This window comes from Patella vulgata, chromosome 3 (genome assembly GCF_932274485.2).
Source record: "Patella vulgata chromosome 3, xgPatVulg1.2, whole genome shotgun sequence".
Lineage (NCBI taxonomy): Eukaryota > Metazoa > Mollusca > Gastropoda > Patellidae > Patella > Patella vulgata.
Window position 1 is genome coordinate 70,815,514 of NC_065881.2, and position 27,414 is coordinate 70,842,927.

General features: G+C 35.8%; 1 protein-coding gene across 1 annotated transcript; it reads right to left on the bottom strand.

The window, feature by feature from the left end:
* Positions 1-398: 398 nt before the first annotated feature.
* Positions 399-23,956, bottom strand: LOC126815685 (anosmin-1). Its single transcript, XM_050541553.1, has 13 exons — positions 23,671-23,956; positions 11,826-11,897; positions 11,163-11,234; positions 10,087-10,333; positions 9,242-9,411; positions 8,572-8,704; positions 7,918-8,048; positions 7,635-7,709; positions 6,008-6,161; positions 4,722-5,099; positions 3,886-4,088; positions 2,822-2,963; positions 399-2,190 (listed from the first exon to the last, which is right to left on the bottom strand). Exons 1-13 carry the CDS (start codon positions 23,827-23,829, stop codon positions 2,018-2,020), a joined length of 2,109 nt encoding a protein of 702 aa, XP_050397510.1. The 5' UTR covers positions 23,830-23,956; the 3' UTR covers positions 399-2,017.
* Positions 23,957-27,414: the final 3,458 nt, after the last annotated feature.

Here is a 27,414-nt window from a genome sequence, read left to right on the forward strand (position 1 = left end):
TCTAGAGAAAACCTATGTTGTAAGATAGATGATCTTACATTTTGTCACATACAAACAAAAGATTTTGCACAGTTGAAAGTCACCAAGCCTTCCACTAAAATATTTTTCCAATTTATAAATTAGCATTTTCATTGGATCAGAATTAAAATCAGAGTAGCTTTTAGCATTCTTAAATATTTGAGTTTACAATTTTATGAATAAAAGCGCTGATGTAACAAGATGGAAGACTTTTATATATTCCCCTTCTACTTTTGTACTTTTCATACAAAAATTCAACAAAAATGTATTAACCTTGTGAATGCCTCAAATGAGAAGTGGTATAAATGTTCTAGAAAGAGTAAGCATAAAAATATTAATAATGGAAATGGACCAATACAAAAAACACAAACAAAATGTAATTATATATAAAAACAATGTTAAAGCTTTATTACAAAATAATAACAATATACTTACATACAATATATACACAAATATAGAATATTTACAATAATACCTGAATAGAATTTGTTACTTTCTAAACTTCACCTAAATAATAATTAAAGATTGTTAACATTTTACATATTAATAACTATAAACATTAAAACTTCATTCTAACTGATCTTAACCAAATACAAACAGTTTATTAAATGTTTCTCATCCTTGTTTGATATATTTCGAATCCTTTGCCAACAACAATATTGCCAAAGTTCAATCTCTCAAATGAATATTAACCAAAAAATAGTTAAGTCTCTAAAAATTGTTTGAAAAATGCAAATGTTTTGTTTGATTTATAAATATAATTTATTTAATATGGCACATATTTAACATATAAGTGAGGGAAACATTATATGATTTAACACTATTAAAAAAAAAGCATCTTTTTTTCTCATGTTTTTTGGGGGGAGGGGGATGAGTCCCTCACTTATATGTATTATTATGTTTTACTGATCCTTCTAGCAGATCCTCAAGAAAGCAGACTTGTCAAATTATACAGTTTTTAGCAGTTTTTCTTCAGTTAATGGCTTATCTATTCAATATGTCAGTTTTAATCATTTTAGGCCAAACTAGTTTAACTTTTAGTTCTTCAGGGCCTTGATCAATAAATAACCCACTCAATTCTTGTGTTCAATGTTTTGTTCAAATTTTAAAACTTAAAATATCTGGCCCCGAGTTCACAAAGCATTCTCAGACTTAAGTTAAGAATTTACTTAAAATTGTTCGCCTTATTTTAACTAAAATATTGCCCTTTATAAAACCGTTGTTGTGTTAATGTAATAAATACATCAATAAGAAACTATGTGCACAGTTTTGTGTTTCTGGAGCAAAGATATTTCCCCTAAACAGTGATTGAAAGTTGATTAAATTCTTAACTTAAGTCTGAGAATGCTTTGTGAACACGAGGCCTGGAATTAAAAACTTGTAAGCAGAGAACAAAGTACTTTTTGTTTAAGTGAAATTGGAAGCAGAAATTCACATTGGTGTGACCTTAGAGCACTATAGATGCTAAACATTAATAGTTAATCATAAACAATAACGAGAAATAGTAGTTTCTATATATGGCACTTAAAGTAACGGGTATTAGAAACATTAATAGCAACAAACATACAACTCTCATCCTATATACACCATGCTAATTCTGTAATACAAAATTGAGTCTTAGAATTCCACAAAGACATATCAGAGGGTACTAAAACCATTCAAATCATTATAAATTATTACTCGGTCTGTGAAAGCCACATTATAATAAATTGTCACAATCATCTGCATAGTTTATCAGTTGACGAATGGATTAGATTTTTAAAAATATCTTGATGAGTTTCAGAACTGGCCATCGATGAAGGGAAAAAAATGATAATATTCTCTTCATCTTTTGAGAAGTTGCTCCTATTTACACAGAGACTCACTAACCAGGAGGCCCAGAGGGCCGTTAAAACCCATTTCTTTCCATTTCAATTAATTTACACACAATACATGAACCGAAAACCTCTGAAGTATCCAAAATGCACGAGAATTATTTCTTAAACTTTGTGTATAATGTTCAGACGATGTAATATATTAATATCATTAAGGTATATAAAGTAAAATAGTTTATTGTATAATAGTGACTAACAGAAGTGTTAGTTTTATTAATGTCTGTATTAACATGGTGGTTTAACTGTTTGTTAGTTATAAATGTTGATATATTCACACTACTGTCTGTTACAGCTGAACCTGAAAAAATAACACAATACAACAGTTTCATCAATAACAGATATGTTATAATAATTTTGACATGTGCTGAATTCAGTTTACAACCTCAAGAGATCTAGAGAGAGAGAGACAAATGTGGTTTGAAGTCAACTGAGCACAAACCAGTTCATTTGTTATAGTGCAATTTTCATTTCAATAATTTGCTTGCCAGGGGCTTTAGCAGTGGGAGGAAACTGGAGGACCCAGAAAAAACCCACATGGTTGGTCAGGCGATCCTATTCCTGGCAGGTACAAAGCTCAGGATCAAAACCACCTCATTTAAATTAATTTATGACCTAAGTGCATGCATTACACCATTTGACCCCCCCCCCTCCCCCCGCCACACACACACAACCTTAAAGGGACAAAATGTTAAACATAAGAAAAAGTTTGGACAGGCCTCTACATGGCTACCTTAAGTCGGCTAATCGTATTAAATAATTTTCACCACATTTATATTAAATACTCAAACAAAACAGAAAATAATATACATAGCACTGGGCAATTGTGAAAGTTAACAAAGGCGTTAATGGGTAATTTAGAATCCTGGATCCGGTAGAAACAAGCCAATTATAGGATCATATAGACAGAAATATATGACAATATAACTTACCTGTTGAATGTGAACAGTTTTGTTGTGGTGTTTTAAATGTTTTTATAACTGACCTTCCCTTCTCATATGATGATATAACAGATAACTGTAGTGTATAATGTGTAGCATAGTCTACTTGATATAATATAACTTTACCAACATTCTATAAAATAATCATAATACAACATTAACTAGCAGTTATAATCTAGTCAACAGTGCACTACTCTACAGTACAAAAATTGCCAATTATCTGCAGTTGAGCACCATTCTAAGTACAACAGCTGTCAATAATCTACACTTGGGCACCACTATGAAGTACAACTGTCAATAATCTGCAATTGGGCTCCACTCTAACTTAAAACAACTGCCAATACTGTACAGCTGGAAATCAATCCAACACACAGCAACACTCTTCAGTACAATACTCTGCAGTTAAGTACCACTCGAAGTACAACAGCTGTCAATAATGTACACTTGGGCACCACTATGCAGTAGAACTGTCAATAATCTGCAGTTGGGCACCACTCTAACATACAACAATTGCCAATACGCTGCAGTAGGGCAACACAGGTGCAACAATAGCCAATACTCTGCAGTAGAAGCACTCTAAATAAAGTACAGCTCAAAACTAAAGTAGAGCACCACAGTAAAGTCAGCCATGTTTTAGAGTTGTACACCATCTAGATTGTTATACCATTCTAATATGTAATTATAATTTAGAATCATGCAGCAATCTCAAGCACAAATCTAATCCCCTGTAACTGTGCTTTATAAGATTCCATAGAGATACAACACAAATATATATTTGGAGTACAATTTCAACGTAAGGCCAACCCAGTTTAATTTTTAATTCTTTGAGAGCCTTGATCATCAAATAAACCACTGATTCAAATTTCAAGATTTAAATATTGGAAGAGCAAATTATATTTTCTTTTTCTTTTAAATTAGTCTTTTTTCTGAAGCAGAATTCTAAATAGGTGTTCCCAAAAAACATAAATTCAAACTGGTGTGGCCTAAAGCATTGCTTTATTTTGGTAATGAATATTATTCTAAAACAAACAATTATTTTTAGCTAACTAACTTACCCCTGATAAAGTGAGTTTATGAGGTTGTGAGGTATATATTATTTGAGTTTTAGATGATTCAGTACTGGCTCCCCATTGTACAAAATAATTAATTCCTTCTTTCCACGGCACTGGCTGCCATTTTACAACCACCGATAAATCATTACATAAACCATCTTTTATTTCTACTTTTATACCATGTGGTGGTTCTAGTTTTGAAGATACTGAAATACACAATTTATAATAGATATTCATCCATATTCATCTAAAATACACTTTTTATAACAGTTATTCAACTGAAATACACGATTCATAAAGATTTTTCAAATGAAATACATGATTTATAAAAGTCATTCATCTGAAATGCACAATTTAAAAAATTTATTAAACTGAAATGCACGATTTATAAAAGTTATTTAACTGAAATGCACAATTTATAAAAGTTATTAAACTGAAATGCACGATTTATAAAAGTTATTAAACTGAAATGCACAATTTATAAAAGTTATTAAACTGAAATCCACAATTTATAAAAGTTATTAAACTGAAATGCACAATTTATAAAAGTTATTTAACTGAAATGCACGATTTTTAAAAATGATTAAACTGAAATGCACGATTTATAAAAGTTATTCATCTGAAATGCACGATTTATACTAGTTATTCATCTGAAATACACGATTTATACTAGTTATTCATCTGAAATGCACGATTTATACTAGTTATTCAAGTGAAATACTCGGTACACGATTTATTACAGTTATTCAACTGACATACCCGGTACACGATTTATAACTTTTGCATTATTGTAAACACTGTATCAAATGAAAAATTTAGTTTTTATAAATATCACCTACCTTGATTTGGGCAAGAATGGGAACTGTGTCCTTTAACTTTTATTTCAGAACAGATGGGAGTTTTAAAACTGGTGACGGCTCCAGGTCCCATAATAGCTTTAATATCAACGGCATGAATTCTAACAACATAATCGCATCCATACTGTAGATTATATAAATTAAACTCTTGACTATGACTTGTGGCTGATTTCTCTTGAAAATGACTAGGAGAAGAAGGTTGCTGACAATTTTCCGCTTTCCAATATATCATATATTTTTCGGCAGATATTGTAGACTTCCATGTGACTGCTGCTTTAATTATTCCATTGTGATAGAAAGATTCCAGCACACTAATGTTATAAACATCTCCACCTGCATGATTCCAGATTACCCCACTATCTATAAAATATAAATGCTATAATTTTAGAAGCTTTAAGCACAAGAATTAGCTAGAGTCAATCATTCAATACATCCAGATCACCTATATGGACTGCACCTGTTCTTAGCATATTGGCTTCTTTATTGCAACCACAAGAAGCAGATTTTTCAAGCAATTGTTTAAACTAAAGCAGGATCTGATTGGTCTAAATCAAATTTTGTATGGCTGTTTGATGAAAATTCTAAATATTTATTAGATATGCTGAAATTGACGTTAACCATACAATTTTGTTTTATCATTTATTGTTACTCAAATAAAAGAGTGATAGGCAGGGATACCTCCGCAGAAAAGCATGTTTCAAAATGTCAACAATGTATCCAGACCAATGCAATCAACATAGTTTGCATGACAGACAGAATCTAAAAAATTTGTGTATGTTAAATAATGACATATAGGTCCACTGGGTATTTTTATATTGATTTTCACATGTCTTCTTTGTATAACACATGTCACTGAAATAAACTACTGGTTAGCATGTGCGCGCTGCATCATAAGGTCTGTCATTGAGTCAACTGATGTGGTTTCAATTCCCCGATTGTACGTGACAAGGAGTAGAGTCGCCTGTCATACCTCGTGGGTTTTCTCCGGGTCCTCCGGTTTCCTCCCACTGCTAAAGACCCCTACGCGCAAGCCGAATTATTGAAATAAAATTAAACCACATGTTAGTCTCGAAATGACCTAGTTTGTGTCAAGTGGAGGTTAAACCCTCTCTCTCTCTCTCTCTCTCTCTCTCACACATGCTGTACTAACTGTTCCATTAATTTAAACTACCTTCATGATTTGTGAGTAATAATGACTCAAACTACTTTGAAGTCAGTGTTTAGTGAAATTGTTTGATGCTATGTCAATAGAAGCTTTAAAATCTTACCGGAATTCGCTGGCTGAGGGGGTGAGTAAGTTTCTATAGAGAGTGATGCTGGTCTCCCTACTCTCTGATTTCCATTTAAGGCTACTACAGCTTTGACAGTAATCAAATACTGAGTTCCTGGCTCCAACTTTGGTATCTTAAAACGATTAATATCCTAGAGAAAAATAAATGTAGACGGTGAGCAAGTAATTTATATTTAGATAGTGTTCCTACTCCCTCCCTATGCTTTATGAATAATCCCACCAAGTTTGAGAATTTTATTAATAATTATATGCTGTATTAGCAAAGAACAACAATTCATTAAATTTAAAGAACAGCAATAGTTCTCGAAACAAAGAACAACAATAGTTCCTGAAACAAAGAACAACAATAGTTCTTGAAACAAAGAACAACAATAGTTCTCGAAACAAAGAACATCAATAGTTCTAGAAACAAAGCATATTCTAGTAGAACATGTCGAACAATATGGTTAAGGCCAGGTGGCGTTAGTCTACCACTTCCGGTTTCGGAGTTATGACCCTGGAGCGAAGCTGGTCTGTTTGGGGTTGGCGGCTACACTAGGTCTGCCCCGAGTCTGAAATTTGGGGTATAGGGGTAGCTCGGACTGGGGAGTAACATAGGCCAGGTGGCGTTAGTTTACCACTTCCGGTTTCGTAGTTATGACCCCCGAGCGAAGCCGGGTATCTGTCTGTATGTTCGGGGTTGGCGGCTACACTAGGTCTGCCCCGAGTCTGAAATTTGGGGTATAGGGGTAGCTCGGACTGGGGAGTAACATAGGCCAGGTGGCGTTAGTTTACCACTTCCGGTTTCGTAGTTATGACCCCCGAGCGAAGCCGGGTATCTGTCTGTCTGTCTGTTCGGGGTTGGCGGCTACACTAGGTCTGCCCCGAGTCTGAAATTTGGGGTATAGGCGTAGCTCGGACCGGGGAGTAACATAGGCCAGGTGGCGTTAGTCTACCACTTCCGGTTTCGGGGTTATGACCCCCGAGCGAAGCCGGTCTGTTCGGGGTTGGCCCCGAGTCTGAAATTTGGGGTATAGGGGTAGCTCGGACCGGGAGTAACATAGGCCAAGTGGCGTTAGTCTACCACTTCCGGTTTCGGAGTTATGACCCCCGAGCGAAGCCAGGTATCCTGCTAGTGGCTAATAGTTTGTACTGAGGAGGAGGTGGTAACATACAGAATACAAGGACTCTATGGCAACCTTAATAAACTGTCTTTATAACCAATAAGCAGTTACCATGGACGATATGCCCACAGAGAGACAGAGAACAAGCTAAGAAATTTTGTACAATCAGGGGACTTAATCCAGAAGTTACCGTCCGATATGCACAAGTCACATTTTAAGTTTCATCAAAATCGGATACAAATTGTGACCTTTCAAGGGTCCACAACTTTGAAATTCCATACTTTAAAACTATTTATGCACAAGGAGCAGCCATTTTGTCAGGCAGTTCAGTCCTTTAATTGGGAGATAAATTTATATTTCAAGTTTTGTCAAAATCTGATGAAAATTATGACCTGTAGAGTGTCCACAAACAAACTGTGGACGGACAGACTGACAACAATATACGTCCACATGCAAATGTGGGTGTATAAAAAAGTGGTCAATTAACAAATTTCTACTTACTGCAGGAACTGACTTTCGGCTATAATTTTGTCGTACATACGAGGTAGATGTCTTAGGTATTAAAACCCATAAAACCTGTAACAGACATAAATAAAGTGAACTTAATAATATTATAGTCAAGTTAGCTTTCAGATGTACTGGGTATTTCCTTTCAATACTTCAAAGCCCTGAATTCCTTGTTTACAGTTACAGAAAAATCCCACAAACAAATATGTTCGTGAAATTTTTACAGGAGAAAAGTAATATTTAATTCATCGCCATAAATGATAATGTTAATTCTTACCAAGAATCTTTTCACTGCTACCCTATAAGGTAATCTAGGTGGCTGCCATGTGATAGTTAAATCCACTTTATTATTAGTATATACACTTCTTTCAACTTTTAAATTCTCAGGTTTTGGTGGCTCCAACAGTACTGTAAAACAAATTCAATGAGCAAGAACTTGCAATAAAAATGAATAGATGCATGTTTTATTGGATTTTGAATCGAAATTCAGTTAAGTGTGGCTTTGGTACAAGTAACATGGAATTTCTGGCAACAAAATGAGGTTTAAAATCCACGACACAACCTGGGTCGCTTTGGGGCTAACATATGGTTCAGTTTTATTTCAATAATTTGCTTGCGTGTACGGGTCTTTAGCAATGGCTGGAAACTGTAAGACCAGGAGAAAACCCACAAGGTTGGACAAGCGACCCTATCTGTTGTCACATACAAGCCGGTAAGCAAATCCATGCACCACATGACTTAAAGACAGACCTTATGATCTAAAGTTAATGTGTTAAATCATTCAACCACCTAACATCACCCTGGTAGTAAGCACTATACTGATCACCGATAATGTGTGTGTGGTAAAATTCTTCAATCTACTGAAGCCATGTTGTCCTGGTATTTTAAGACCATGTTTCAATGGTGTATAAGATATGTAGATAATACTTACACTTTGTATAAACAGTTGCATTAGAATAACCACGGGAACCATGAATATTGATTGCTGCTACACGGAATTTCAAACTTGCTCCTGGATGGAAACTGTGTAGAGGTAAATTTATACTATATTCTGTTGTTGATGTCTATAAAATAAGTTATAATATTTTTAATAACTCATTAAAGAAATTTAAAATAACAAATGGCCTACTTTTCTGCTCCTATCGGACTAACGAAGATGGACATATACGCCAAGAAGTGTGCAGTGATGGAATTTTTATGAAGTTTCAACTGTCGGTTTTCCTTCCCATCCGAAGGACTTGACACTGTTCCTTGCCAAGCCCTCCATCCTTCATCTGACAAGGGGAAACCACACCAGTATCAAACCTGGAACCTCCACTGAGATCCCACAGAACTATAATTTAAAATTTTGAATTTGTTTTCAAAGCATGATAAACATCATGATATATTAACTGTGCATGGCTTTATTGCAGGGTATTTTGGCAGGAGGCAGAGAGAATAATACTAATAGGCTTTATTGCAGGATATTTTGGCAGGAGGCAGAGAGGATAATAAGTGGAGAAAAAGATATGTGGGGCAGTTTTCATTGAAAATATTGATACTTTTTCAAATAAAAAAAACAAAACTATAAGGAATACAGAAATTTATGACTGAGAACTTACAATTAATTGTTCTCTTCCAACAGGTGATGACCTTAGCCAGTATTGTAGAAGATAAAACTCAGGATCAATTCTTTCACGTCCTTCATCGTTTTTACCCTGTAACCAACTGACAATAATACCTTTATCTTCATTATCTTTTATCGTAATTTTATCTGGTTTTGGTGGCAAAACTGAAAATATCATTTAATAAATTGTAAAAAATTCATTGATGTTGGTTTTCTAGTTGAAATATTAAAATTATTTGAGCCTCGGTCACTAAAGACAAATTATTGAGCAATATGTATCAGGACAAAACCTAAGAAAAATGCTCTAAGTACCGATAGGTGTCATGCACAAGGGAGTGTATAAGTAAGTACAGGAGGACTGCACTACACATAAAACAAGGACACTCTTGCTAGGACACATGGGCCCCACTTCACAAAGCACTCGAAAAGCTTGTAAACGCTTAAATCCTATATTTTCCATAACCTTTGCAAAGAGGTTCATATTGCTCAAGGAGAAGTCCTTCTATTGCTGTTTTTACACAGTATATCTTATTCATTATTTAATATTGAAAGAGTTTCCACCAAGCACTACCAGAAGAACAAACCATTTCATCTTTAATTAACAAATTATTAAGTCTGCTTGACATTATCAGCTTTATACATGCTATCCTATGTAAACATATAGCCACATGTTGCACGGAGCACATGGCTTTGTTTATAAACACTGACCTACAGTTACCTTGATAAGTCACAATCGACTTTATAATTTGTTCAGATGAGCAGTACTTTGTTGGGCTGTATCACAAACCCATGCTAAATATATTTTCCGTTTTAAAAAAAGTCTATAGACGATATACTTACTGTCAATGTCCATTGGCTTTTCACAAGTAGCACTGCAGCCATGTTGACAGCATTTTTTATTTCTGCCACAATTTGAATCTTTTTTACATTCTTGCACACATGAAGGTATTAAAGCCTTATTGTTCGTTACAGTTTTACATGATCCAGCTTTAGTTTCAGCTGCTCTACGAACAAATCCACAGGTTTTACCACAGCTGTCAGATGTTTGCAGTTCACCATCTTTACGACACCAACTTTCTAAACAAAACTGTAAAATCAAATTATACATAATTATTATTTAACTAAATACAGAAAACTTCAAGCACTAGGTTTATTCACTTATTCTTGAAATCTACTCAGATTTTTTGTTTATTTTCTTATCTTCTTGTGATTATAATGTTATTTACACAAGCACATGTAACTAAGTTTTGAATTGATGACGTATTATGAAATACCGAATGAAATGAAATGGTGTTTAACATCCTACTTTTTTGCACAGAATAGGCATACAGAGAGAAAGAGAAATGGAGTTTAACCTCCACTCGACACAAACTTGGTCATTTCGGGACCAACATATGATTTAATTTTATTTCAATAATTCGCTTACACGTAGGGGTCTTTAGCAGTAGGAGGAAACTGGAGGACCCGGAGAAAACCCACGAGGTTAGACAGACGACCCAACTAATTGTCACATACAACAGAGGAATCGTAACCACGGCAGTTGACTCAATGACAGACCTTATGATGCAGCGCGCACACACTAACCATTCGGCCATCCAACCCCCAGACAGGCATACACCATACAGTTTGCTATGAAGAAAATTTAGCCCGGACAGCATCGCTACAGTCTACTTTTAATTTGAATTCTATTTGTCTAGAGTTCTTTTAACGTGCATGCGAATGTGTACACATGACCTTGTTTTTTTCGTATCATCCGAACGACTATACATGTACTTTGGCCCTTGCCAGGCCCTTTGTTCTGCACCACTGAAAAGGGGGGACTTTCTCAAGATCTAACATCTTACCCACTGAGCCACCATGGCTCCCTCAAAACCCCTGTATCTCAATTTTGAATTGATGACATGTAATAGACTTACCTGACAATAAGATTTACAGTGTTGTAAATTTGTATAATATTCAGCATCCCTTCTATCACAAATATGTAAACACTGTAAGAAATCATAATTCATAACATTACATTGTACTTTCTACTACTACTGCACTAAAGATACATTCATTATAATAATATGGTTAGTAAGAACTTTTTAAAAAGATCAAATGAAGCCTTAAGGAGGTAGATCAACAATTTTGCATTTAATAATAAACATGTTAGACCTATACTATGAGCAGTCTAACATACTACATGTATGAGTCAGGTTATGACCTTTAGTTTACAAATGAATGAAATCGTGTAACATGCTACTTTTCTGCACCAAGGGAAATTTTGCACTACGTCCTACTCTTATTTAGAATTTCAACCATCAATGTGTATGCAGGGCCTTGGTTTTTCTTCCTATCCGAACGACTAGACACTGTTCTTGCCAGACCCTACGTCCTGCACCGCTGACAAGAGTAACCCATGCCAGGAATCCTGAGCAAATTTCTCAGTCAATACTGTAAGTGAACCAGAGACCTCCTGGTTAGAGAGCCAGTGTCTTACTCACTGAGCCACAGCGGTTCTCAATCAAGAGTTCTACAATAGATGCATGTATGTGAATTTAACCCCGTTATTCTATAAATATTTGAAGTAATATTCTTACCCATCTACAATCTTGACTTTGTTTACATTTTTTAATTAAAGGATCTTCTATTGACTTGTTTTCTTCCTCTAACTGAAAATACAAGAAAAAATAATATTTGAATTCATTTTGTTATATATTTCAGTTTGAGACCAAAGTCGAATATAAAAATCAGTTCCAAATAAGCTGATATACAGTTATATACATGTATGTACGTCATACATATATCAATATCAGTAATTGCCTATGAAAATCAATAGGGTTCATCCTGTCATTCCCAATGCTTTAGATCAAATTTGTCAAAAATCGTTGAAGAACTCTAGCCTGCATCACATTGCAAGAAATTGCTGATGAAACCATCCAAGATCTTTAGAATATAAACATATATTTAAAGTTCTGTCAAATTCAGATAAAAATTGTGACTTCCAGAGTGTCCACATGGAAAGCGATATCTTACTTTTATTCTCTATTAAAGTACATGTGTTTAGTTTTATATAGTCACTATTTCTTCCTTTTTAGTAGGGTTTTAATTTTTATATTATGACTTAACGATGTTAAGGCAGGAATAATTAAAAGGGCAACATTCATATGTCCTCATTTTGTTTTCCGGAGCATATCTCAAAACTTTTCAAGCCATCATTATGAAACATTGCACGCACATCAACCTATTAGAAATTTCTCTGAATTAATCACTTTTAAGTTTCTGTGGAAATAAATTTCACAGAAACTCAAAAGTGATTAATTCAGTGAAATAAATTGCGTACAGGATGTTGAAACAAACCTTAAGACAACAAGCCGATGGCACCTTTCTCTGTCATTTATGCGTCACTGCATAAATATACGTACGTATATATAAATAGCAAAAAAGACAAACAAAATTTAATGTTTTAAGCAAATAAGATAACAGAGACAAGACAGGTGCTGTGTGTGTATGTAGACATTCTGATCCTTCATTAATTTAAGTCTCCTTAGATATGTCAACAACTTTCAACAATCTGACAATGAATTCATTTAAAACTAGCTGAATGAGTTCACAAACAAAATTTCCCCTAAAATAAAAATCTCATTAGTTTTTATATTTTTTAGTGAGCCAAGTTAATGTGATTTTATGTCAAATAACGTGAATCAGCAGTTTTTCGCACAGAAATATTTATATGACAGATGGGACAATAGACACAGCAGGTAAGGTGAACAACGAGAAGCCTATTCTCTTCTTAAATAACAAACTTAAACAAACATTGTGGATAAGCTTGACTGATTATGATAATGTTCGTCTGACTTTCGACCCACATATCGGACAGATAAATAACATAAAAAATAAGATCTTTGTTATCTACACACTATTTTATCTGTGGATTTATTAACTAAGGAAAAATTAAAGGATAATTATTAAATAAAGTTCAAAGAGGTATTACGAAATTTGCACTGATTCTCCACAGAACAAAAAAAATATATATTTCAATTTTCATATCTATAATAATTTATAATTCTCAACAGAGAACAATTTTACAGTCAAATTTAGGCAAAATATCTTATACCTAACTTTAAATGCTCCATCTGATGTAAAATATTAATGTTTCCTCGCTATTTATTGGATGTCAAAAGGTTAAGAATTGGAACTCATATGAGTGTAGCCTACTCTGTTTAAACAGGTAATTACATACAATTATTACCTATTTTCATCTTGTTACATATACCGTATAGACCTTGGCCTTATTCTAAGATACCTGTAATTATGGTACAATTATTACCTATATATAGACTTTGACCTTCCAAAACGATACCTGTAATTATCATTATATAACTTTAAAAAGAGAAACTTACACCTCCAGACAACAATATACATGTACATTTATTCACATAACAAGCCAATAATCAACTATTAACAGTCTAGACCATCAAATGGCTGAGATATTAAGTGGATTAGACAATGTCTTGGTTAAAAGTTAAAATGGAAAATCGACACTTCATTTATTATCGTAGCAATGATACTTAACAATTAAGACTATTTATACTACTTCTTGTCGAAACTTAGCTCAGAATAAAGAAATTTGACTAAAATGCTCAAAATATTCATTTTTCATTATCTATATTTGAACTATTATAGCAAGATCATCCAGCTGTTTATCTAAATCTTACATAATGCATCTTTAATTGACAAACATATATATAGCATGCTCTTTATCATACAGATGTTTGTCTGCAAACGAAGCTAGAAATAAACTTCACAGCAACACCGCCTTTAGCCAATAACATGATATCATCTTAAAAAAAAAACTCCAATAACATCTTGTCCGAAAAAAAAAATATATATTCTATCTTATTTCTCCACCCATGTGTATCTATTGACATCACAAAATTTATTCATCTTATATTCTAACTCAACATATTTTCAAGATACCCTACTGGTCGTGTATTCAACCCAAAATATCCCAAATTCCTTAACAAGTATCTTATTATCTTCTTATAAACGTTCTCATGTTTCATGTAACGGTAAAATTCAGCTTTTTATTGTTAACAGGTTGCAAAGTCCCGTATTTTATGATTTTCGAGAACATAACACCTAGCTCTAATTTAAGCAGGTGTATTATGAAGGAGATGAATAGTTAAAATAGTTTTAAAGTTTGGCGTTATCACGATTTACATGAATCATTCATCAAATAGAGTTAAATAATTAAAAAATCTCTCTTGTCCATCCTAATTTATAAAGAATATGTTAGGATTACAAAATATATATTTGCAAGATAAATATTTTAAAAGTTTAAATATTAACGCCCTTAAAACCTTACATTAATTCCAAAGATAATCCTATTTACATGTACATGTATGGTACAAAAAAACATATGGTCATGTACATAAAAGAACACTTGACAGTTGGAATACGACAGAATAGAACACAGGGCCTTCGGAACTTGCAAATATGTGTTTATTTGTGAAAAAATCCCCAGAACCCCATTTTGGCTTTGACCCCTCAACCCAAACATGAATTTTGTTCCGACGAGCCCGTAACAGTATAGGAAGTAGCACCTCTATCCTGGCAAAATTTTCCTAATAGCACAATGCATGGTGTTTGACCATCTTCATTAGCCCTGTAGGACGTTAAACTCCATTTCATTTCATTACTTTGTCTCGCAGGGGCACTTACTTAGGCCAACCCCTTCCCACCACACTTTTAAATCCATGCCTGGAAATTGTACTGGATTGACTATATGGTTATGGTCTGGGGCCACTCTGCTTGGCAAAATATCATCTAGTTGGCAAAATAAAGTGTGACATTTGTCAGGCATCAATTATTACTTGTAAATGCAGCTCCAACAGTCTGATTTCATGATTGGAATTGAAGTCGACATAGAGTGGGATTTCGGTTGCAAAACCACTGGACAACTTCGAGGTTGCTTGATTCACGAGCTAGAATAGCAGAAAAACGCACTGCGGCAGTTCAATTCTCAAAATATTCTTGGGGAAGGCAAGTTCCCCATACCCTGTGACGACCTGCTTTGCCAGCCACTGCTCCGTGGACTAAACGATTGATCGGTTGTTTTCAATTCATTTAGGCTATATTTGACCACATTGAAGTTGCTGTATTCATGGGCTGGAATAGCAGGAAAACGCGTTTGTGGCCATCAAGTTTTCCAAACTTACTTGGGGAAGCCCCTACACTGTAAGCTCTGAGGTTTCTGGCCACCTAACATCTATCTAGGCTAATACACCTATGGCCCACAACCCTTAAAATTGGTAATGGAAAAGAATTAGACTTTGGACTTCTATTGGGGTATGTTCACCACCCTTAACAGTTGTATTAGAAAAGAATTAGACTTTAAACTTATGTTTAACTGACAACCCTTAAAAAGACATACATGTAGCAACTGTTATGGCCAAATATTTTGACAATGTAACAAATTAAAACTATGGTAACATGACCATATTAAAAATCTGTCCTTGTGTAAGTAAAGACAACAAATACATGTAGATCACATCAGGTGTTTTTAGGCTTACTTTGTGACAGGTCTCTAAAAACTTGAAACATATTTTTTCTATATTTGTTAAATTACATACTAGAAGGAGATGGGTTTGACTGATACAGTTGTTAAGTAGGGTGTTATACTATACCCTAGCTTCTGGCCCACCCATCTATTACAATACATCTTACATACTTTTATCATAGACACATACATAAAACATACAATGTTATTACACAAGTATTATTAATAACCATGATAAGACCTAGCTTGTGATAGTCAATGAAATATCAAGATAAAAAACCTCCGCTCGCTCGACTAGTCTAGCCTATTCATTCATAAATCTAAGTCTTTGTAATCTTATAATATCAATATAGAAATTAACTGATCTATGATTGGGGAAAAATCAATCTAACTAGATCATTCGATTGGCTATGACAACCCACCCCACAGAATATATGTATATTGGGCTGATCTATATTTAAAGATACTTTTCCAGGAAAGTATTTATCGGGCGTTTATTTCCAATAAAAGTATGGCAATTTTGGTATATATGGAAAGTAGAGACACCTGATCTTACAAGAAAAATACGGGATTCCATGAAAAAGACCCATGGAGTGCATACAGGGCAGAAATTTAAGGGTTACCCTACATAGGCGTACGGGGAAATTTTTGACTGGGGGGGCGGTGGTGGTTGGTGCCCAAAAAATGTAGTTAGGTTCTTAATATGTTACATAATAATAATAAATTCGCTGTTAAATTGGACACATTCAAGAACACAATATCTTTTTTTATACAACTTTTACAAAATGCAATTGTGTGCCCAAATTTTCCCAGCATTTGGTGCCCAAAATGGGGGGCCAGCCGCCCCCCCCCGCCCAGCCCCCCCAGCTCGTACGCCTATGTTTCCCTAACCAGCAACCCAACGATTAGTGATGTCTGCTCGAGTAAATAAAAAGGTAGCATGCGAAGATAGCCAATCTCCCAGCGTTAGTGAGCGTTTGATGTATATGTTGATAAAATCCACAGAAAAAAAACTTGGGCAGTGGATAATCCAAGAATTTATTGGGCTTCGATATTTGTAATAAATAGTCAGCGATTAAAGACAACATCGTCTTGTACATGCAATGAATTCTCCTCCAGCTTCGCGCCCGTTGCTAGGTAACAAGAGGGGTAAGTCACGTGACACAAACATGACGTCTTTTGATCGATTTTTTTATAGCAGGGGCATTCCCTGACAATTACAATGTTTTGAGAAAGATTTGAAGCCAAATTTAGTTTGAATATGTTTTTAGTCCAAATACATCATCAAATCACCCCGTTTATACGCGGGAATGTATCTTTAAGATTATGCAGAATCTATCGCATTAGCGGTTGCCATCAATAATTAACTGGATAAGATCTGACTATGCATATACACTAAACATTTTCATATTAGATCAAGTGTCAATTTTGAGGTCAATCCAGCAATCCCTTACCATAATACAGATGTTTTTAATCACATGTAGTTTGTACGACATACACATGGCATGTACACAAATATTGACTGAGATATTCAAGATACATCAAGAATACATCACAGTCTAAATCACTTTAGGTTTCTCAGTACTTACATGTAGATTTTTGGTAATTACTAAGATTGTCTTGTTTCCATGAAATGAAATGAAATGGGGTTTAACGTCCTACTGTTTTGCTCCGAACTGGGCTAATGAAGACGGGCATGTACGCCATACAGTGTGCAAGAGAGAAATTTTGCCCGGACAGCGGCACTATGGCCTACTCTTATATCGAATTCCAACTGTGAAGGGATCTTTTACATGCACACCAATGTGTACACGGGACCTCAGTTTTTTGTCTTATCCGAATGACTAGACAGCTGTCCCTGTCAGGCCCTCCGTCCTGCATCACTGACAAGGGGGAACCACGCCAGAAAATCTGGATGAACTTTCTCGGCCAATGCAGGGATCGAACACCCGACCTCCAGGCTAGTGAGCCAGCGTCTTACCCACTTAGCCAAGTGATCCCCTGTCTTGTTTCCATATTTACCAGTGAATGTAACAAATGTGGGGCTAACAAGTAAAGTGCTGCCTGAGGGACAAAAAGCCATGGTCCACCCATGTAAACGTTGACATGCAAGAAAAAGAACTCTTGACGGTTAGAATTTAATAAAGAGTAGGCAGAAATGCTGTTGTCTGAGCAAAGTTCACCTCTATAGCATTGCATCACACTGATCAGCAGTGAATATTTGCTAGGTTGCTAAAATCACTGAGAGGGAGGGCATCTGTGCAGCTTAATGAGCTCACGATATTAACTTTTTTCCAATGGCAAATTAAATTCTAAAACATTTTTTGAAGTATTGGAAAAATAAATAAAGGTGTTTGAAGTATATCTAGATAAAATATATTTTCTATTTAGTGTAAATGGGCATATAAAATGAGTAAAAGACACCATTATGCCCGGACCAGTTCACGCAACAACGTCTTATGTAAACAATGCACGCGCCATGGAGCCAATAATGGATGCCCCGTGAGGTGACATCATCTGTAGAAGGCAAACTTATAAAGTCAGTCATCTAAAATAGAGGTACATGTATAAGAAGGCTTTCACAACACCTCTGTGAAACACTGTGAAACAGATTGGCATTGCATACATGTATGTAACCATACTATAGTGCTGGTACGATATATCGATATATCGTTGAATCGATGCATCACGATATATACCTTCTTACGATTCACATATATAATGTATATATTGAATCACAAGGCTTTGAATTGCTTATTTACCATTCCTTTTTTTATGTCTTTTTGTCGCTTCAGTAAATAACATGTCACCCTTAATTATCAATGTCACACATTATCCTAAGTACACAAACACTCTTTAAGATTGTTTGGGTCCTTAATTTGATCCACATCAATATCGTGATATAAAACAGTTTAATTTCTTTAACATTGGTAGGATTAAAAATATCAATTATTCATTTATCCTGCTGAATTCTTGGTATATATTGACCTGGTTGTGAATCGTGATATGATTCGTATCGTAGCACCTGAAACGCAATATGTATCGTATCGTGACTGCAGTGGCAATACCCCTCACTAGACCATGTAGAATAAAAATTGAACCATATTTTAGTCTCACAACGACCAAAGTACTTGCTACCAGTGTCTAAAACAATATATGACAATGTACAATTGATAAAATAAATAGTAAGTTTAAAGGATGCAAATCTACAGTAACTTTGTAGGTCTACTTGGTAAGTTTACTCTATATTTATACTAAAGAAAACATTGTCAATGAAAAATATCTTAATACCTCTTACATTATATTTGATTATCTTATCGTCTGGGGTCACATACAGGGTCAGTAAGTATGATAATTGGCCCGATTATTTTATGATAAACTGTCTATCATATTATTGATATCACCACTTTAATCATTTCATTCATTCATGCATTCATTGATTTACCTGAATCAATAACCCCTCGATTATTCAAATCATTAGTAATTTTTCTGTTTTCAACTAGTACACCTGTTGTTATGGAAATCACATGGCATGAAGAAAGCTATTCACCTAGTGTTTAGTTTGTATAGGATACGATTGGCTACTTTCTTTAAATGCACAGAATACTTTCAATAATTGTGGCCTTGAATTACAAATTCCCAAATTAAATTAAAGAAAAACAATCACTTTATCTTAAATCTTTGGTGTTAAAAATCTTTTTTTTTTTCAATATCAAGATTTGTGTACAAGCTAAAAATAAAGTTCTGTGATGTCTACACTCAAGTGTTAGGAATGATATTATAAAATGGGGATGGTGAACACGATTGGCCACATGCAAAAACTTACAATAGACATATATGTTACATGTACATGTATGTGAAATCTACTTTTTTAATTTCTTGAAAAACATTACAAACTAAATGTGTGTTTTACATAAGCATGCATTAATTTTATACACAGAAAAATTCAGAAGCACACAAATATTCAAACTCTGACCCACACTCCCCTTGTGGAACTGCCTACGTTGTACGAGTTAAACATACAATAAATGAAAAAAAATGAAATGAAATGGGGTTTAACGTCCTACTGTTCTGCTCCGAACTAGGCTAATGTAGACGGGCATACACCATACATGTACAGTGTGCTACATGTATGAGGGAAATTTTGACCGGACAGCGGCACTACGGCCTACTCTTATATCGAATTCCAACTGTCAAGGGATCTTTTACGTGCATGCCAATGTGTACACAGGACCTCGGTTTTTTTTTTGGTCCCATCTGAATGACTAGACAGCTGTCCTTGTCAAGCCCTCCATCTTGTATCACTGACAAGGGGGAAGCACACCGGAAAATCTGGATGTACTTCCTTGGCCAATGCATTGATCGAACACCCAACCTCCAGGCTAGCGTCTTACCCATTTAGCCACCGTGATCCCCTACATACAATAAGATAGATTGTAAGATAGATTGTATAATATAGTTAGAAGGTTTTTTTTAACAGTAATACATGTATATATGTAGTCATTAGATTAGTGTGGTATATAACATATGGTACTAAACATTGTTGATAAACTGGAAAAACAAGTCAATCTACTTATATAACATCATTCATTTTACAATACATGTATAAACTAAAATATTTAAAATTCACCACAAAATTTGTAACACTTTAGATGAGAAAAATGTTTTTATTCGAAAGAACACTGAACTTTATCGGAGAGAATATATAACTTTATCTAAGAGAATATAGAACTTTCATCTGTGAGAATATATAACTTTTATCTGAGAGAATATGGAACTTTACCTGTGAGAATATGAAACTTTATATCTGAGAGAATACTGAACCTTTATATATAAATTTACCTGAGAGAATATTGGATTAATGAAGAAGGGCATATGCCATACAGTGTGCTATGAGGGAAATTTCTGGCCTATGGCCTACTCTTACGTGTATATCAAATTCCAACTGCCAAGGGACCTTTTACGTGCGCAATGTGTACACGGGACCTCGGTTTTTCGTCCCACCTGAACAACTAGACAACTGTCCTTGTCAGAACATCCGAACGACCAGACAGCTGTCCTTGTCAGGCCCTGTGTCCTGCATAACTGGCGAGGGGAAACCATGCCGTTAAATCCTGATGAACTTTGCCAGTGTCTTGCTCACTTAGCCACCGTGGCTCCCTTTCTCGGCCAACACCAGGATCAAACCTCAATGTTACAGATCCAGCATCTTACTCACTGAGCCCCTGTGGCTCCCTCCTTTGGTCATTTTGAGAAATATGCACAATTTTCAAGGATTCTTTTACATGCACATGTTTTTGAAATCTGACACATGAGGGGGGGGGGGGGTGACAGCTGGGATACTGGGCCCATGAGAGGGGAGGGGGGAAAGAGGGGGGAAACAGCTGGGACACTTGTTCAGGGGCCCGGAGCCTAGAGGGGCCCAGAGGTTACTGAGTAATGTTTTAAAAAAATGTGTTGGTATAAATTAATAATACAAATACATTAAAAATACATTGTAGGCTACACTGTTACTTGATCGTAAAGTACACGTACTGTAGAAGAAAACAGTGACTTTTTGGTGTGGGTGTAGTGGCTTAGGTAGGATTAAAATCAGACTCTGTCAGTCCATTTTTTAGGGAAAAATCGGAGAATTAAAAACCATAAGCCTGGCCCGTCCTCATTCTGTTTCAGGCTCTTGTCCGGGGCCTATAGAACGCTACAATGATGGTGAATGTACCAGTTTTGCTCTCTGCTACCAGTGATCATTGCGCAGTTATCCATCACTCTAGGTAGGCTGACTGGTATACAATCCTAAAGAATGAAACAAAAAGCGTAACTTTTACTTTCGGCTTTGTTTCTTTAGGCCCTAAAAACCTTTTTCTGACCAAAAAGTTATTTCTCACTTTAGCAAAGAGACCTCCAGTTACCCTAGGTATACACCAAAGTGACGATAGAGATCGTGTATCTTTCAAAAAATTTTGAGTCTGGGTTGAAAGAACCTACACAATCTCCCCCTCACCAAGATACTTTTCCAGGTCCTGTCAGGACCCTGTGTGGACTTTGGTTTTCAACACTTTCTGAATCCTAACGCATTCTAAATCCTTGTGTACACTTTCGTCAGTTCTAGGAATTGAACTTTAAAACACCCAAATGTTTATATCTTGGAAAGGATTAGTTTTGGCAAATCCAACAATTGTTTGAAAATAATATGTCATTGAGAATGCAAATGTTCTTCATGTACATGTAAAATAAAACCACTGACAAAAAAGAGAAATGCAGTTTAACTTCCACCTGACACTAACTACATTGTAGGTCACTTTGGGACTAACATCTGTGTCATGTACATTGCAAGCTGTAAATCTAAACGACATTTGACTCAACAGCAGACCTTATGATCTAAAGCACATGCATAAAACCATATTCATAGGCGTACGAGCCCCTAATCTTCGGCAATCTAACGTTTCAGGCAGACGGGTAAAGTGAAAACAAAATTTTTTATTTCATCTACATGTAGTTGGCAAAATAAAGTGCCCCAAATGTAATAAAACATAATTTTTACTTCACTGTTAATTGAATGCCCCAAATTTGTACTGAATGGACTATGGATTAAAATATTTTGTCTGGAGCCACTCTACTTTCTGCAACATTTTTCGGGCATCGATTATTATTTGTGTATGCAGCTGCAACAGTCTAATTGGATGGTTGGAATTCAGGTCAGCATAGAGTGGGATTTCGGTTGCACAACGATTAGGAATTTTGGAGTTGCTTAACTAACCAGCTAGCGCAGCAAAAAGCATTTGTGTTGTTAAAAAAATTTAAATTTTTCGCGGGGTGGGTGAGACTCCCATACCCCACGATGATTGATTGTTTTTTGGGGATTCAGGTCAGCCACCTAAGGTGGGCTATATTGGACCACATTGCAGTTGCTGTCTTCACGGACTGGAATGGCAGAAAAACGCGTTTGCGACAGTTAAATTTTCAAAATTTTCTCCCAACAGTCCTGTCTCCGTGGACTGTAAATGATTCCCAAATAATCTTTGAGGGGGGAGGGGGTCCCTCGCCATTTGTAACCCGATTTGTTTTTTTTTTGGGGGGGGGGGGCATTTCAGGTTCTGCCCCCATAACATTCATTGAGCCTGCTGTAGGCTACGCCTATAACCATATAGCCCCAAATACTGATAGATGTGTAGAAAACTACAATTAATGAATAAAAAATAGTACAGGAGGCCTATCCTGCAGTTGGTAGATCTATCTAGAAACATTGAACTAGTAAATATTCGAAATTGTTGTGAATGCAATATGAGAAGAAGTAGACATTTTAGCACAATCTGGTGAAGTTTTGCATTACATTGACAATAGAGCCTACTGTAAATTTGCCAGGACAGAGATAAAATAACTTTTATTTAGAACACTTCAAACTTGGACCATTTGGATACTACTACTAGAATTTGACCCCCACTCCCAAATTGTTTGTATTTGTAGGCTTGTTGCATGGCAGAGAAAACAAGCTTTAGATTCAGTTACAAGATATTGACAAGATTCTAAAATCATTCTTTTTTGTATAATGTGTCATGCATGCCCTAGAATTGATGTTAACCTAGCAAACTTAACTCTTTAATTGCCTACATACACTGTAAGTATATAATTATTTCCTTTAAAGAAATACCAAGGTAATCATACTATGTAGGCCATGTGATCAGGCAAATCATTCTACTTTTACCACAGAGTGACAGATTAAAAACATTAAAATCTAATATCTCAAATTATGAGAAAATAGTGACAGTTTTGAGGTAGTTAAATGTGATTGTTTTGCATTTTTTAACCCATCCTGTCACTAAAATGGCAGTTTATAGTAAAAATTTATTGGTCTAAAATCAAAAGTTAATAAAATTAAAACTCACGTGTGCCTGCATAGTATCAGTAACGCTAGATGTGTATTGAGTCAGGCAATAACTGTAGCACTGACCACGTAAGAAGTGGTGATTTCCACTCGACACTTGACGACACACCAATGCCAAGAACACCCATAATACTAAACACCCTGAAGACGTTTCCCCCATGCCTTCATTTGGCTAAATGTCTCCAGAAATATTTGTAAAATACGAGAAAACTCCGTTACATAAAACACACGAGTCCTAAACCGTTCTGCGGTTTACTGTTGATATAACTTCTACCCACCACGCTTCACCTGAATACGACGAGTCCAAATTCAATCATTAGGGGGTTGTCAGGTATGATAACGGGAACCTTTCAGTTCTAGTCAGTCAACTAAAATGAAATAGGCCTAATACTTTCTGCACGTACCGGTCAACTCAAAATCTTTTTATATAGCCATATTTCTTTTTTTATCTATGTTTAAAATTCCCGAGTGATTACATGTGTTTATAAATTATAAATAGAACGTTAGACATTTTTGTGTTTCGTATAAGAAATGTTATAATTATTTACCGGTGTTCTTTTATCTTTACTTATTATCCGCCTTGGCGATGAAATTATCCGATACTTAATACTTTCCTCGGTGATTATATGAATATCATTACAAAAAGGTCCTAATTATTAGCATTGAAAATCAAACTTTAAATGTTTTAAACAGTATTATAAGTCGATGTGATGAGACAAAAAAAAAAGAGGATCCCGTGCACGTTAAAGAACCCATTACAGTACAGTTGATATTTGAAATAAGAGTAATTCGTAGCGCGACTCACACACCCCGTCTTTATGAGCCAGGATGTAGCAGATAATGTAGGACGGTATAAACCCCATGAATTTTAAATTTCCATTTAAACAGTATTTCATTCAAAAGAAGATGAGTTTTGACAATTTGTCATTCTGTAAAAAGAGGGTGCAGTCAGGGCCGTATGTAGGATTTTAAAAGTGGGGGTGCAGCAGAGTGGTGGGGCGCCATAGCCTTCATTTGATATAAAAAAGTTTCGATCAGGGCAAACGAACCCATTGGCGTGTGGGCGCCCTTAAAACCGATCGACTGATCAGTGCCTTAAGAGCACCACTATGTGATCATAATCAAGTGTATTATTTTATAATTGAAAGATTGTCAAATATTTTTTTTGATTTTTTTTGGATGGGGTGGGGCGTAATTTCTTGGGGCGCCTTATTTTTCTGGGGGTGCAATGTACCCCCTGCACCCCCGCTAAATACGGTCCTGGGTGCAGTAGCAAAACTGTTCATTTAAGTAAAGTGGACTATCTATTTAATTTCTTTGTGTGATTTAAACCATAAAAAATATGACTTCAAAGCTGGAAGCAGGAAAGATTAACATGTTTATTTAGTCCACACGTCGATATTTTTATAATGATAACATAAACATGCTAGTTCCTGGTTATGAGTGGTTGCCATCCTTGTCGGGTGATCTAACGTGTGGGCTTTATTATGCTGAGTCAAGTGATTCCAAGATATTATGGTATGACCTCGGGGGACAAGAAGAGTGTTCACTGTGACGACTTGAGGTTTACCCCAAGACCGAACGAATGGGATCCATAAGTGATCACCCAGAGGGCTACTAGTTAGTCGGACATGCCTATTACGTGAAAGGATGGCGAGTATTCTGCGGGGGCCGTTTTTGCTTGGCCGCAAGTACTTCAATCTTTCTCCAGGTTATTGCACGCAAGTATTTATGCGGTTAGACGACGCCTGATTTTAACATAGAAGTGAGACTTTCCATAGTGATCTCTGGGTTGAGAGACCCCCAGTTGCGAGAGTCACGATTAGTTAACTAAACAGTCGATCTTTATTTCAACCCCATCTCACTTCCGTTGATCTTTGACAGATTAGGTAATTAAAGTAAACGACGGGGCCATCCTACCCCCCTGCCCAGTTTAGCAGTAGGAAGTTTAACCCCATTTCATTTTATTTCATTTCATTTCCCTCTGGAGGGCCTACAAAATCCATACATATTTCACATTTTGCGTAAAAAGCAGGGGCTATAGCTTTAGAATGGAAGGTCAGATGCGTACCAAAGTCGAACTCATCCAAGAACTTTTGATATAGTTTAAGATTCATCTCATGAATTGGACAAAAATTGTTGCTCCAGGTAAGTCCACTAACTTCATACATATTTCACATTTTGCGTAAACGGCAGGGGGTCAATGCGCACCAAAATTGAACTCAACTAAGAACTAGTTTCCTCTAAATCGAATAAAAATCGTGACCTATAGATAACCCACAACCTGTGCATTACATGCTTTTATACTATTTTTGCGTAAAGGGGAGCGGTCATTTGACGAAAGCTTCGGTCGGATGTTCGCGAAATTAGGACTCAACCATAATTATTATGTAACGGTGATATAATTGAACAGGTTTGAAAATAAGATTTAAAAAAATGGTGACCTCTAGAGGGTCCACAAGTTAAAACGTGATATTTCGTACAATCAAGGGTCATAATCCAGAAAGTTACGGTCCAGTACGCGCCAATATCGAAAGGATCCTAAACCTTTGGGATATATCAACTTGGATGAAATTTCGAACCTTTGGGTGGCCCACAACCTGGGTATTACATGCTTTTAAGGGTAGCGGCCATATATTTGAACGTTTTTTTTTTACAATCTAGAGGGACCACAAGCTAAGAATGTATATATATATGTAAGAAGTGACGATCCTATAATGCACCAAGATCGAAAGAAATCCAGATCATTCGCATATAAATATACATTGTCAGTTTCATCAAAATCGTATAAAAATTGTGAGCTCTAGAGTGTCTACAACCTTGGTATTATTATGCATTACATTTGTCAAGTTCAAAATCGAAGGAAACCACCATCGACTGTGTTTGTTGCATGTTAAGGGATTATGAAAGGGAATAAAATTTCACTTCATTGCTGAGTAATTTTATTAGCTGGAAATCGTTCAGAAAGCGTCTCTGACGATCTAGACCCCAAGGAGCTTGCGGGGGCCTGCGCGGTCCCTGGGGCCTGCGCGGTCCCTGGACCCTCGCCCAAAGTCCTATACGGACATAAAACCCTACGGACGGACGAACGAACCAGTCAAGTGGTGTGGTTTCAATCCTCATTATTCCTCATATTGCACGTGAGTTGTGTCGCCTTTCCAACCTTGAGGGTTTCCGCCTGGCCCTCCACTTTCCTCCCACTGCCAAAGACCTATAAAGATAATTGAACTTTGAAAAAAAATTGTAGGCTACGACAATGACCTCATTTGTTTTATTCATAAATTTTGTTTTCGTTACCATCAACGAAAGTTTGGTTAAAATTGTTGTTCTATAGTTGAAACCCACCTGGTGAAAACTGCATCGTGGTAAGCCTTTTCTTTTACTAGTGTCGGCCTACTAGGCCTACGTTTCATACTTTTGTAATATTATCTCAGCTCTAATTTTCTATTTTAGCGTTACTGTCGCTAGCGTGTACTATCTAAAATAACCTACAAAAAACTTGAATACCATCTCATTCCAAAAGCTACAGAACATTCAGAACATTAGTGACGAAATGAAATGGGGATTAACGTTCAACCTTTATGAACCAACAGGACTAATTAAGACGGGGTTACGCCATACAGTGTGCTGTGGGGGAATTGTGTCCTGGCTATGGCGTTTCCTCCTACTAGTGAGGGGATTCCAACGGTCCTGTGTATACTTGTACGTATACGCCCATCTGTACACTAGACGCAGTTCCTTTCCA

What these genes read in the sequence shown, in the direction of transcription:
- LOC126815685 (XM_050541553.1), bottom strand. Translation starts at nt 23,829, where the DNA reads ATGGGGGAAACGTCTTCAGGGTGTTTAGTATTATGGGTGTTCTTGGCA. An exon ending in ATAAACTCACTTTATCAGGG is followed by an intron (nt 2,964 to 3,885) that starts GTAAGTTAGTTA and finishes ATTATTTTATAG; the next exon opens with AATGTTGGTAAAGTTATATT. An exon ending in AAACTGTTCACATTCAACAG is followed by an intron (nt 2,191 to 2,821) that starts GTAAGTTATATT and finishes TTATTTTTTCAG; the next exon opens with GTTCAGCTGTAACAGACAGT.